The sequence below is a fragment of the Trichoplusia ni genome, chromosome 3 (genome assembly GCF_003590095.1).
Source record: "Trichoplusia ni isolate ovarian cell line Hi5 chromosome 3, tn1, whole genome shotgun sequence".
Lineage (NCBI taxonomy): Eukaryota > Metazoa > Arthropoda > Insecta > Lepidoptera > Noctuidae > Trichoplusia > Trichoplusia ni.
Window position 1 is genome coordinate 2,822,194 of NC_039480.1, and position 12,355 is coordinate 2,834,548.

The 12,355-nt window shown below is 38.5% G+C and overlaps 1 protein-coding gene across 1 annotated transcript; it reads left to right on the forward strand.

The window, feature by feature from the left end:
- Positions 1 to 1,081: 1,081 nt before the first annotated feature.
- On the forward strand, positions 1,082 to 9,108 carry LOC113508889 (lipase member H-like). The gene is made up of 9 exons (XM_026892052.1): positions 1,082 to 1,187; positions 2,704 to 2,869; positions 3,829 to 3,977; positions 5,186 to 5,287; positions 6,283 to 6,429; positions 6,809 to 6,882; positions 7,867 to 7,985; positions 8,548 to 8,685; positions 9,042 to 9,108. The coding sequence occupies exons 1-9, from the start codon at positions 1,142 to 1,144 to the stop codon at positions 9,097 to 9,099; spliced, it is 999 nt and encodes a 332-aa protein (XP_026747853.1). The 5' UTR covers positions 1,082 to 1,141; the 3' UTR covers positions 9,100 to 9,108.
- The last annotated feature ends 3,247 nt before the right edge of the window (positions 9,109 to 12,355 follow it).

Genomic DNA, 12,355 nt, shown 5'->3' on the forward strand with positions numbered 1-12,355 from the left:
GCGGGGATCGAAACCGCAACAAGTCGCGCTCAGTGGGCTTTTTTTTTTGGTAAGGCGGGGGAATCCTCATGGACACCCACTCCCTCGGGGGAGGAAATGGGTAGTGTCAGACTCTTACTGACTAAACCTGAACCGCCGTGCTACGTCATCCGCGTTTTTGTGTCGGTGTATGGCAATGCGTTGCAATCCTTCATACAGAACCTGCACACCTGAGAATGTTTCAAGAGCGTGATAAGCCAGTTTTTAATTATCCAATTGTATCTTAAAATGCAAATGATAATTAAATACCTACTGATAATTACTTTAAATGGGAATTACGCAGACCACAGGTGTTTTAATCTGCGATTATCTAATGACGAAACGTTTATGATAAAAATAATTAATACAAGAAAATATAGTTATGTAGGTATGTTTGAATTTCTTTTGGTCTACTCGTGAGATACTCTTCTTTTTGGTAAGAGGGCAGTGCTCATGGACACCCACTCCCTCGGGGGAGGAAATGGGTAGTGTCAGACTTTTACTGACTAAACCTGAACCGCAGTGACATGACTCGAGCGTTTTGGCCGTAGGTCGTGGATTCGATTCCCAATTAGGAGAATTATTTGTGTGGTTAGCTAAGCTCTTTGTTAAGTGTACGATAGTTCATTTGTGTTTTATGCACTAGCAGTTGCTAAAACATTATTTTGCAGCAACAAACATTATTTTGCAACAAGAATTTATCAACAGCAGTTGATAAACTTAAGCAAAGTCAGATAAAAGTAGCTTTGCAGAGCTGTAAGTCACCTCCATTCCAAATTTCATCGAAATCGATGAAGCCGTTTAGGTGTGAACAGGTAACAAACATACACATACCCGGATACACAGTATAGGGAGGACTTCCACTCTTTTTAGTAGAGAAGAGTCAGAATATGACTGAATAAAACCCACAAAAGCACGTTCCTTAGCCCATTGTGTAATCGGGCCCACCAAAAACTACAACGCCAAAACCCACAAAAATTAACTCTTCGTAATATCATAACAGACAAATCCACAAGCAAATACTAGTCTTTCAAAATACTAATTAGTCTTATCGTCAGATTAAAGTAATAAATAACAAATGGCTAATAATTAGCCGTTTGAAATCAAAGACAAAAAAGCCATCATGAAGAGTGTAGTGATATTTTTTTGTGCCATAGCTGCCATCACAGGTAAATTGTTTATTATTATTTTATCCTGTTTTTGAAGTCATCCTGACAGTATGAAAATAAAATTAATAGATGCAAAGGACCTAAATACCCACGTTTTAAAATGTCACTCCATTCACAGCCGTTTTTATAGTTGCAAAATTGCATTGTCATCGGGTCTGAAGCTACCCTGAAAGTTTTGGAATGTCATTGGTCATCAGGATATTGTATTGAACTGACAAGTCAAAGTCACTCATAAGACGAATGTCATTCACACACATTTGAAGATTTCCATTCGTTTTCTATTTTAATGCGATGTTACATTGTCTAGGTTTTCTGCTGAGCTAATATTTATAATCTCTACGTGATTTTATGCGGTTTGTCTGATAAAGCTATCAATTGCGTACAATTTGGATACAGATAAAAAAACGGTTTTGGTGTTGAATATAGTAGAGGCAAATTACCTAAAAATTTATTTCACTCAACCTTTTGACCGTTATAAATGTCTGCTTAACCCCAATCTTTGTTTTCATCTGCCAACAGCGGCAAAAAACATAAATCATTTATGAAAATTTCAACTGCTTTGCTATCATGGTTTATTTTTTTCTAAAAACGACTCCCGCATTATGGAACTTAATCCTTGTGTCTTGGGTTTCACAAACATACAGATCACAAGAACAAAGACACCCAGACTCAGGACAAGCATTCGTGGATCACACAAATGCTTGTCCTACGAGATCGAACTAACACGTCGCGCTGTGGGTTTGGCGTGGTGACCTTAAGCACTCGGATATCCGTGCAGTCAATTAGTTTATGAGATATAGCCTGGTGGACAGACCCCATTTTTGCGGAAACTTAAAAAATGAATCACAATTTAATCAGTAGTCGTGATATCATCGTGCAAACACCTGTATATTAGATTTTGAACTATCTATCACGCGATGTTTACTACTTTATAGTTAAGCTATTTCCTATCTTTACCTCTATAAGTGTTTAATATTTTATCATTAATCGTTTAGTTATCTTTGATTGTGTTATTTAAGTGATCAGATTTTTGGTTTTTTATTTCTTGCGGTTGCTAAGAGGATTCTTCCAAGGTACCCTTATTGGTTCACTGCTGAACTTAGGCCATCCCAATTGCACGCCATCGAAATCTATTTTGGGCTAATGATTTTTCATCATCATTATCGTCCACAGTCTTTGTCACCCACTGCTGGACATACGCCCCGAGCGTATGTCCAGCAGTATACCCTTTGGTTAGACTGGTTGTCAGACTTTAAAGCTTGTGACTACCCGGCTCGTCTGTCAAAGATGTATGAATAACAACCGGGACCCACAATTAAACGCGCCTTCTGAGACACGGTAAAACTCGTTATAACAAATCTTTGTTATAACGACCATCTGGCCATCTGGTCACCTATCTACGGAACAACCGCATCAAACGTAGCTTAACCTGTGATCAACTTATGCAGTTATTCCTTAGCCACTACCTCCTTATTTTTGTACAAGCTTACTGACATAGATGAATGCTTTCTTCCAGCTCTTCCCTATGATCCCATCATCAGCAAGCGTGCCGATCTCCGCTATCAGCACGTTCAGGGTCCTGATGGACTCCATCTCGTCGATCTCTGGATGAAGGCCAGTGATGTAGCTGAGGCAGCAAGATACAACCCCGAGAGACAAAATGTGTATCATTTATTCACCAGGTAGGTCTTTGTTTTGCCTAGATTTTAGCTAAGATTTTAGCTGTGGTTGGTTTAGAAAGGAGGTAGTATAAGACGAGGTAGATTAGATAATCTTGATGCATACCGTGGGTTAGTTCTTTCAGGATAGAGAATCGTGTAAGAATTTTTGGGCACCTTTAGTACCGTTTATCTGCTAAACTCACCATGACCCAAATTCATAATCAACTATTGTTCTTACCTATGTTAGTAGCATCCGTTGACTAAGTTTTAGCTTTTATAAAATAACGTAGGTCTGGCGTCCACGGGCTATAGAGCTTAGACTATAAGAAACCAAGCAATAAATTCCAACATTTTATTAGGAACGCTGGCTTTCCATTTATAAAAAGTTAAAATGGACAAAAAATTACAATTTCAAGGAAAGAGTCTATTCAAATACGTGTTTGAAGGTCAATATAAAATTATAATTTGCACCTAACTGGACAATTTCCAAGAACGAAACAAGTTCTTTCATAAAGAATTCACGAGGCAAGCCACAGAATGAAAAGAACTTTGGGTAGAGCGGAAAGGAGTGTCAGACTTCTACTGATTAAAATTATTATCATTTATTTATTTGTTTTTATTAAAATCCACCCGTGTTCCTTCTTATGCTCTCTTGAGCCTATCTTACTAGACCGCGGCAACCGTTTCGGACAATCTTATGGTCAAAATTTGGGTCACTATACTCTATACGTTCAGGTAGTTAGTAAACAATCTTGGTGTGCCTTTATATACAAACACATTTTAAATAAAATAAACAACTGATATATTTCATTTGGTAATCTTTATTGTTGTTTTACGTTTGTTTTTAGTCAAGTTTTATTTTAAGCTGAGTTTTTAGACAATAAGACACACCATGATTTAACTACCTTTAGTTAACTACCTAAACACAAATTGAGTATAGATCTGTAATTTAACGTATGATTTTACTTATCCCTTTCCAGGCAAAACCCCACAGTGAGTCAGCCTCTTCTTATCGGTAGTGTTGGACTCCTAGGTATCACCAACTACAACCCCGCTCGTCGGACAGTGGTGCTGCTGCACGGATGGCTCGACAATGTCGGCTCCCCTTTTAATAATGTACTGGTTCCTGGTGAGTTAAAGTTGCTTCTATAAATTCTTCTTTTTTTGGTTCTGTCAATGACAGTACGATAAATACAAATTCCTTCTTTCAATTTAAATTCTTCTTCTTCTCCTACTGTAATCATCGGCCTAGCTTTTTTCCCAACTATGTTGGGGTCGGCTACCAGTCTAACCGGTTTCAGCTAAGTACCAGTGTTTTACAAGGAGCGACTGCCTATCTGACCTAATCAACCCAGTTACCTGGGCAACACGATACTCGTGGTTAGACTGGCTGTCAGACTTTTCAAGCTTCTGACTACTTTTAACGACTGTCAAAGATGTAGGAATAACAGCCAGGACCCACAATTTAACGTGCCTTCCGAAACACGGAGGAACTCGCTATGCCAAAGATGGTCACCCATCTACGGACCAACCGCGTCAAATATAGCTTAACCTGTGATCGAATCACTTATGCGGTTATAGCTTAGCCACGAGCTAACTAAAAGGGGAATGCCCACCTACCATAGTCATTTCGGCCCTGGATGCACACATATTGGGTTTTTAAGATATAAATTGGATATTATTTTCACAAATACAGTATTTAAACAATCATTTTACTGATATAAATATATTCATTATCAAGCATTTCTCAGAATAAAGCATTTCTTAGTCGAAGACATGACACATGGTGCCATTGATCAACTATTTAGCTGTTGTGGTCGAACCCAATGTTGTATAAGATTTCGCACTTCTGCACTTTCCAACAAATATCTTCGTATTTTGATGATATTTAAGCTACAACTGACACGGCGTAAATGTCCTTTCGTATGAGTTACTGAGGGCTGGGAAGAACTCTGGGCGATGTGAGAGGGTAAGAGGGTTCCCCTGCCCTTGTCCCAATTCCTTTATTAGTGGTCGGCGCAACATCTCACATACTGTTTATTTTTAGCATAGTTCTTGATTTTGTACCTTCTAAATCTCTTAAAACTTAATTATTTATTAGTCGATAAACGCTTGTGTGATTAACAACTGGTTATCCTAAGTCTGAGTGTCTTGTGCATGTGACTTGAATGTTTCTGAAACTCCCCGCGACACAAGGACTTAATCCCTTAATGCTGGCGTTTATTCCAAAAATCATCACAAAAATTAAGGCGAATCGAATCATTAATATTTCGGAAGTGCCTCAAGAAGGTTAAATAAAAACTTTTTGATTAAGCAGTTCTATCTATTTCCTTCCAGCTTTCCTGTCAGCTGAGGATGTCAACGTTATCGTGGTGGACTGGAGTGCTGGAGCTGGTTCCATAAACTACCTCGCCGCTTTAGCTAACACTGTGCCTTCTGGTATGTATCAAAATCCATTTATTCAAAACTAGCTGTTGCCCGCGACTTCGTCCGCGTTTAGAAGATATAAGTTATGATTTATACCTGCCCTGTTTTTTCCACATTTTCCTTTGTATCTTCGCTCCTATTAGTCGCAGCGTAATGGCTTATAGCCTAAAGCCTTTCTCATTGAATAGTCTATTCAACACAAAAGAATTTTTCGATTTGAACCAGTAGTTCCTGAGATTAGCGCGTTCAAACAAACAAACAAACTCTTCAGCTTTATATATTAGTATATAGATAGGCTACAAAGTAGCACTTATTGAATGTCAAAGTTACACAGACAGCTCCCGTATCGGCCACCCTTCGCCGCTTCCTAAGTGCTCTAGCTGTGAATCTTCGAAGTTTCACAGATAGCCAAGTGGTTGAGGTCACCAGGCAGACTTCTGATGTGTCAAGGGTTTCATCCCACGAAGCGTATGTCAGATTCTTGACACTGAAGTTTCCGTAGAAACTGGCAAAAAAACTATTTTTTTTTGTCGCCCAGTGAATTGATTGTGGTATTAACCGCTGCTTAATTTTCTTCTTTAATTTTAGTGCTAGTGCTTAGCGGCAAAAAATATATCACCTGTGTAAAAACTGTCTAGCTATCACGATTCATGGGATACAGCCTGGTTGGTAACCGACTAACAGCCAGTCATGAGAGACAGTCTGGTAACAGACAAAGACAGCATTACCTCAAAAACAGAGTTGCTTTTTTATCCTTTAGGTACGGAATCCTAAAATCAACATCAAATTGTAACACCTTTTTTTATTGGTAAGGTGGCGGAATCCTCACATACACCCACTCCCTCGGTGGAGGAAATGGGTAGTGTCAGACTCTTACTGACTAAACCTGAACCGCCGTGCTACGTCATCCGCGTTTTTTGTGTCGGTGTATGGCAATGCGTTGCAATCCTTCACCTTCGTTTGTAATACCTACCCCCTTTAATTAACTCCCAACCCTTTAACCCCAGGTGAAAGTGTTGCCAACTTCATTTCTTGGTTGAATGATGTCACTGGCGCCGTCCCCAACATGTACCACATTGTGGGGCACAGCCTGGGAGGTCACAAAGCTGGTATCGTCGGCAGGAACCTGGACGGCAAGATCGCTTATATTACTGGTAAGTAACTATATCTTGTTTTCTAGCCCACTGTGACACACGAGGTCGTGTGATGAAGGTGGTGTGATGATCTAGTCTAATACGATGGGCGCGTGTGGACAGACATCGCAATAGATAGAGGGATCTGGCAGAGAAAGGATCAAGAGAGAAGACAGTGAAATCTAGAACAGGCTATAAAAAAGCCTAGGTCCCACTGCTGGGCAAAGTCCTCCCCCATCTCTCTACCATTCTCTATCCTGAGCCACATGGGTGCAGTCCACGCGCTAAGCTTTAAGATCGTCAAGCCATCGCCTTGCATGTCGCCCACTAATATAATAAACGCGAAAGTTTGTATGTATGTCTGTGTTGAAGTAACTTTTAAAAATGTTTTTCTTTTCAGCTTTGGAGCCAATGAATGCTGGTTGGAACACCAACAACAACCGCTTCGCTGCATCTGATGGTGTTTACACTGAGGTTATAGTTTATCTTTTTTATTACTGGCCTGTTGGCCTAGTGGTTAGAGACCCCGACTGCTATACCGGAGGTCAGGGTTTCGATTCCCACCCAGGAGATTAATGTTTGTGTGTTAAACACGATCATTTGTTCTGTTTCTGGTTGTAATTTATCTGTATTATGTATGTATTTAGAAATATATAAGTATGTTTATCAGTTGTCTAGTACTCATAATACAAGCTTTGCTTAGTTTGAGACCTTGTTGAGAACTTTAAGCTAAAGTGTGATGCATCTACTAGGGATCATTCTCCTCCGCTCTATGGGAGAACAGACATGAAGAATCCGAAGTAGATACAAAACTTTTTCAAATATGTTAAGAACAATTAGGCTATTATTTACATGATATTTGACGACCTCCGTGGTCGAGTGGCGTACGCACCGGTTTCAAGGTGTCGCTAGCTCTGAGGTCCCGGTTTCGATCCCCGGTCGGGACAATGTAAAAATTCACATTTCTACATTGTCTCGAGTCTGGGTTTTTGTGGTACCTTCGTTGTGTCTGAATTCCATAACACAAGTGCTTTAGCAACTTACTTTGGGTTCAGAACAATGTATGTGATGTTGTCCGCATTTATTTATTAATTTAAGAAATATATAAGTATGCTTATCAGTTGTCTTATACTTACTGAAACAAAATACTCATAATACAAACTTTACTTAGTTCGAGACTAGATGGCGTTGTATGTAATAATATTAATTTGCCAACTTTGGAATCAAATCTGCACCCAGTGTATACGAATCCATGCATAGAACCGCAAGGCCACCATGACGATTACTTGTTATTGCAGTTAACGCTGTTTTACCATAATGCAGAAAAAAACATTGAATACGAATGAAACAAATGTGAAAATGTGTACTCATAATATCATCAGAATCGGTCGAGCCGTTTCGAAGAGCTCAATAATGGACACATGACACGAGAATTTTATGTTTTTATTCTGGTTTCAGGTCATCCACACCAACGCTGGTGTCCTGGGCTACATGATGCCTCTCGGAGACGTGGACTTCTATCCCAACGGTGGGATTAACATGCCCGGCTGCGACAACCAGGACTGTGACCATGCTAGGTTAGTACATAACATAACTACTGGCCTGTTGGTCTAGTGGTGAGTAACCCTGACTGCTACACCGGAGATTGTGGGTTCGATTCCCACCCAGGAGAAACGTTTGTGTGATGAGCACGATCATTTGTTCTGTTTTTGGGTGTAATTTATCTATATTATGTATGTATTTAGGAATATATAAGTATGTTTATCAGTTGTCTAGTACTCATAATACATGCTTTACTTAGTTTGAGACTAGATGGCGTTGTGTGAAAGTTGTGGAATTTTATATTATACTAGCTGTTGCCCGCGACTTCGTTCCCGTGGGTAGAAGAAGATGTAGGTTATGATTTATACCCGTCCTGTTTTTTCTCACATTTTCCATTGTATCTTCGCTCCTATTAGTTGCAGCGTGATGGTTTATAGCCTAAAACCTTCCTCGATTAATTGTCTACTCAACACAAAAAGAATTTTTCAATTTGGACCAGTAGTTCCTGAGATTAGCGCGTTCAAACAAACAAACAAACAAACAAACTCTTCAGGTTTATATATTAGTATAGATATAGATTATTTGACCTCATTTCAGATCCTACTTCTACCTTGCCGAGTCCCTTACTCGCGGTGGTTTCACCGGTCGTCGCTGCGCATCTTACATCACCGCAATGACAGAGAACTGCATGCTGCTTGGAACCCTCAGAATGGGAGGTCTCGTGCCTAAGACTGGGTGAGTCAATAGAGAACTGATAGCCGAGTGGTTGAGGACTGAGGACACCACGCCAAACCCCACTGCACATCCTAGCCTTTTCAAAACTATATTGGGGTCGGCTTCCAGTCTAACCGGTTTCAGCTAAGTACCAGTGTTTTACAAGGAGCGACTGCCTATCTGACATCCTCAACCCAGTTACCTGGGCGACACGAAGCTCCTTGGTTGGACTGGTTGTCAGACCTATCAGTTTTCTATTTATAGTACTCATTATACAATCTTTCCTTAGTTTGAGACTAGATGGCGTTGTGTGAAATAATTATGTTAGACATGGTCTATTAATTTTTCATTTAATAACTATAATATTTTTGTTTCAGACAATCTGGTATTTTCCATTTGAGGACCCACGCCAGCAGTCCTTTCTCTATCAATTAAGAAAAAAAAGCAAACTTCAAAGAAGAATATTCAAGAAAAAAAATATATATAAAAAAAATAACTGAATTGGGTATTTGACTAAAAACAACCTACTAGTCACATAGATTTCCAAAAAGTACCAGATGCCTATATTACCTATTATCGAGTAAACAAAAAACTAAGATGATAGGTATAGTATCTTAAAATATTGTATGACGTCACTTATTAGTATACTTTATATCAACGAGTGACGTCAAAAGACCCTACTTACATACATTTCACCATTAACTACTGTGTTTTATATTCCTTATTTTTTGTGATTAATTAAAAAAAAAATACGTATCCATCATATTTTAGACATCTACCTTATATTCTAAAATCCACTTTTAAATCGGGTTCCCAGTTCTGGTGATAATTTACCAACCCATGAAGGAATTGCAATTTGTTACAGACTTTCATGCTGTCTTCATAAAAAAATACCTTTATTTATCTATACTAATATATAAAGCTGAAGAGTTTGTTTGTTTGTTTGTTTGTTTGTTTGAACGCGCTAATCTCAGAAACTACTGGTCCGAACTGAAAAATTCTTTTTGCGTTGAGTAGACCATTCATCGAGGAAGGCTTTAGGCTATAAACCATCACGCTGCGACTAATAGGAGCGAAGATACAATGGAAAATGTGAAAAAAACAGGACTGGTATAAATCATAACTTATATCTTCTACCCACGGGGACGAAGTCGCGGGCAACAGCTAGTTTGTTAATAAATGTAATCACAATATTAAAAGTATTTATTTACCTACCTTTGAGTTATCTTTATAGCCACGTGATAAACGTGCGTGCCATCTAGTGTACTACTGCTATAACTTCACTGCCCTGACTAGTACGAGTTTCAATGATAGTCCGATAGATGGCGCTGACCACTATTATGTTAAAACGAGATACGGTAATAGCTATGTTTGTGGCGGGAGAGCTTTATTTAATTTTGTTCTTTTTTTTTGCGTATCTCACCAGGATATATCAATTAGTGTCATTGTTGTATAGTTTAAAATATTCGCAGATATTAAATTAAAGATTGTGCTTAAGCATCGCTGTTTACGGTCTTGTTTGGTGGGGAAATAAATTCGAGAGCGGCTACTCAAAACTTTACTTGCTACACAACCGATTTGATTTTGCTTTGGCTGGCCTTGTCCTATTGGATTCCTTCCCTTTATTAGGTGTAGAAAATCCACCCGTCTCTCCTCAGCGGATGCACAGGACGCCACGCCTGTCTCTTTCTTGGCCTATTAGCTAATCGGATGATAGGATCCCCGTCTCCCGCAGACCAAACCTTACGGTGGTCTTGGATCGTAACGGGGTACAGCCAGGTGACAGTTATAAAGAAATCTGTCCTTAAAACCTTACAGATAAACTGACAGGAGAGTTTTAGTAATTGGATTCCTTTTTACCCTTGTGGTACGAACCCTTTTTTTCAAGATGAGAAGTCATCAAATGACTTCTTCCGCTTTGGCTTGAGCGGAAGAGCGTGTCAGACTTCTACTGACTAAATCCCACCCATCTTCCTTCCTTCCCTCTACCTGTACCGGGGCCACGGTAACCTCTTCGAACAAGCATAAACCCAAATGGACCCCACGGTGAGTACAGACCTCCAAAAAGGTCTCCTACTCCTTTTGAAACCGCTTATTGCACAAAATATATTCAATGGAAAATTTTGTTATCTCATATACAAAAATTCAGGTATCACAGTATAAGAAATCGAACTCCTCCGAAACGACTCAACCTATTCTCTAAAATTTTGTATGCATATTGAGCAGGTCTGAGAATCGGACAACATCGGCTCGTATTTTTCATAATTAACCCACTTTTCCCCCTAGAACTCGCTTATATAGCAAAACAACGTAAGTGGTAAGTCACATTTTTATATCTTCTAATACCTATATAAAATTCCCGTGTCACGATGTTAGTTACCGTACTCCTCCGAAACGACTAAACCGATTTTTGCCAAATTTTATTAGCGTATTCAGTATGTCTGAGAATCGACTAACATCTATTTTTCATACCCCTAAGTGATAAGGGTTGCTCACACTAAAAAAAAATTGTTTTTATATTTTTATAATGTGGCATTAAAAATACATACAACTATAAATAATTCATTAGGCAAAACAACGTTTGCTGGATCAGCTAGTATACAATAAATGTGACTTACCATTGCATTTTATTCTAGAAATAAACGCAATAAAGATATCTACATACCTTCATATTAGTGGAAATATCAACAAATGCTTAGTATAAAATATGTCTTTAAAGAAGTGCATGTTAATGACAACTTTCAAATTGATAACTATTGTGTACAAGTAATAATATTGTATTGTCTGATTGTAACGATAACCCCACCACGACTACACGGATATCCGAGTGGTTGAGGGCACCACTGCAAACCAGAGAGCGCGACGTGTTAGTACGATCCCCGCGTAGGACAAGCATTTGTGTGATCCACGAATGCTTGTCCTGAGTCTGGGTGTCTTGTGCTTGTGACTTGAATGTTTATGAAACCTCGCGAAAGAAGAATTTAATTTCTTAATGAGGGAGCCGTTTAAAATATATGTGTATTTATTAACGCGAGAATTTGTATAAGTAGAGATATTTAAATTCTAAGAAGAAATAAAAAGAAACTCAGAAGTCGCTGTCACTTTTAAAGTCTAGAAAATTTGTGAAATAAAATCGAAAATCTGCAAGTAAAACTTAGTATGCAGAGTAAAAATCTTATCGAATACAGTAGCTAATTGATAACAATTTCAAAAAAATAACTATTTTTAACTTCGATAAAGATAATCGATTGCTATAACACCTTTTGATTACTTTGTATCGATTTTTTATTTACCTGCAACACGAAATTTTAAAAGATTCTAGATGATAAGGATAATCGCTTGGACTTTTTTGTCTTTATTTAACGACTTCTGCACTGCGAAATTTAAGAAAGTTTAAGTCAGTAGATGTTTGACACTCCCATCCGCTCAACCCAAAGTGGGAGTTTATGATAATTTTCCATCATAAAAAAGAAAAAAAGTTGTAAGCAAAAATAAATATTATGACGTAGCATATCATTTCAGACATGTTTTGACATGTATGTAATGCAAAGGGCGCACAAAAATAGATGCATTTTTATCAAAATGATTACGTTCTTGTTACAAGGCTAAAGTCCAAAACTAATCTATGTATAGCCATTCACCAACAGAGCGACTAATACTCAGTTCATCCCTACTAATATTATAAATGCGA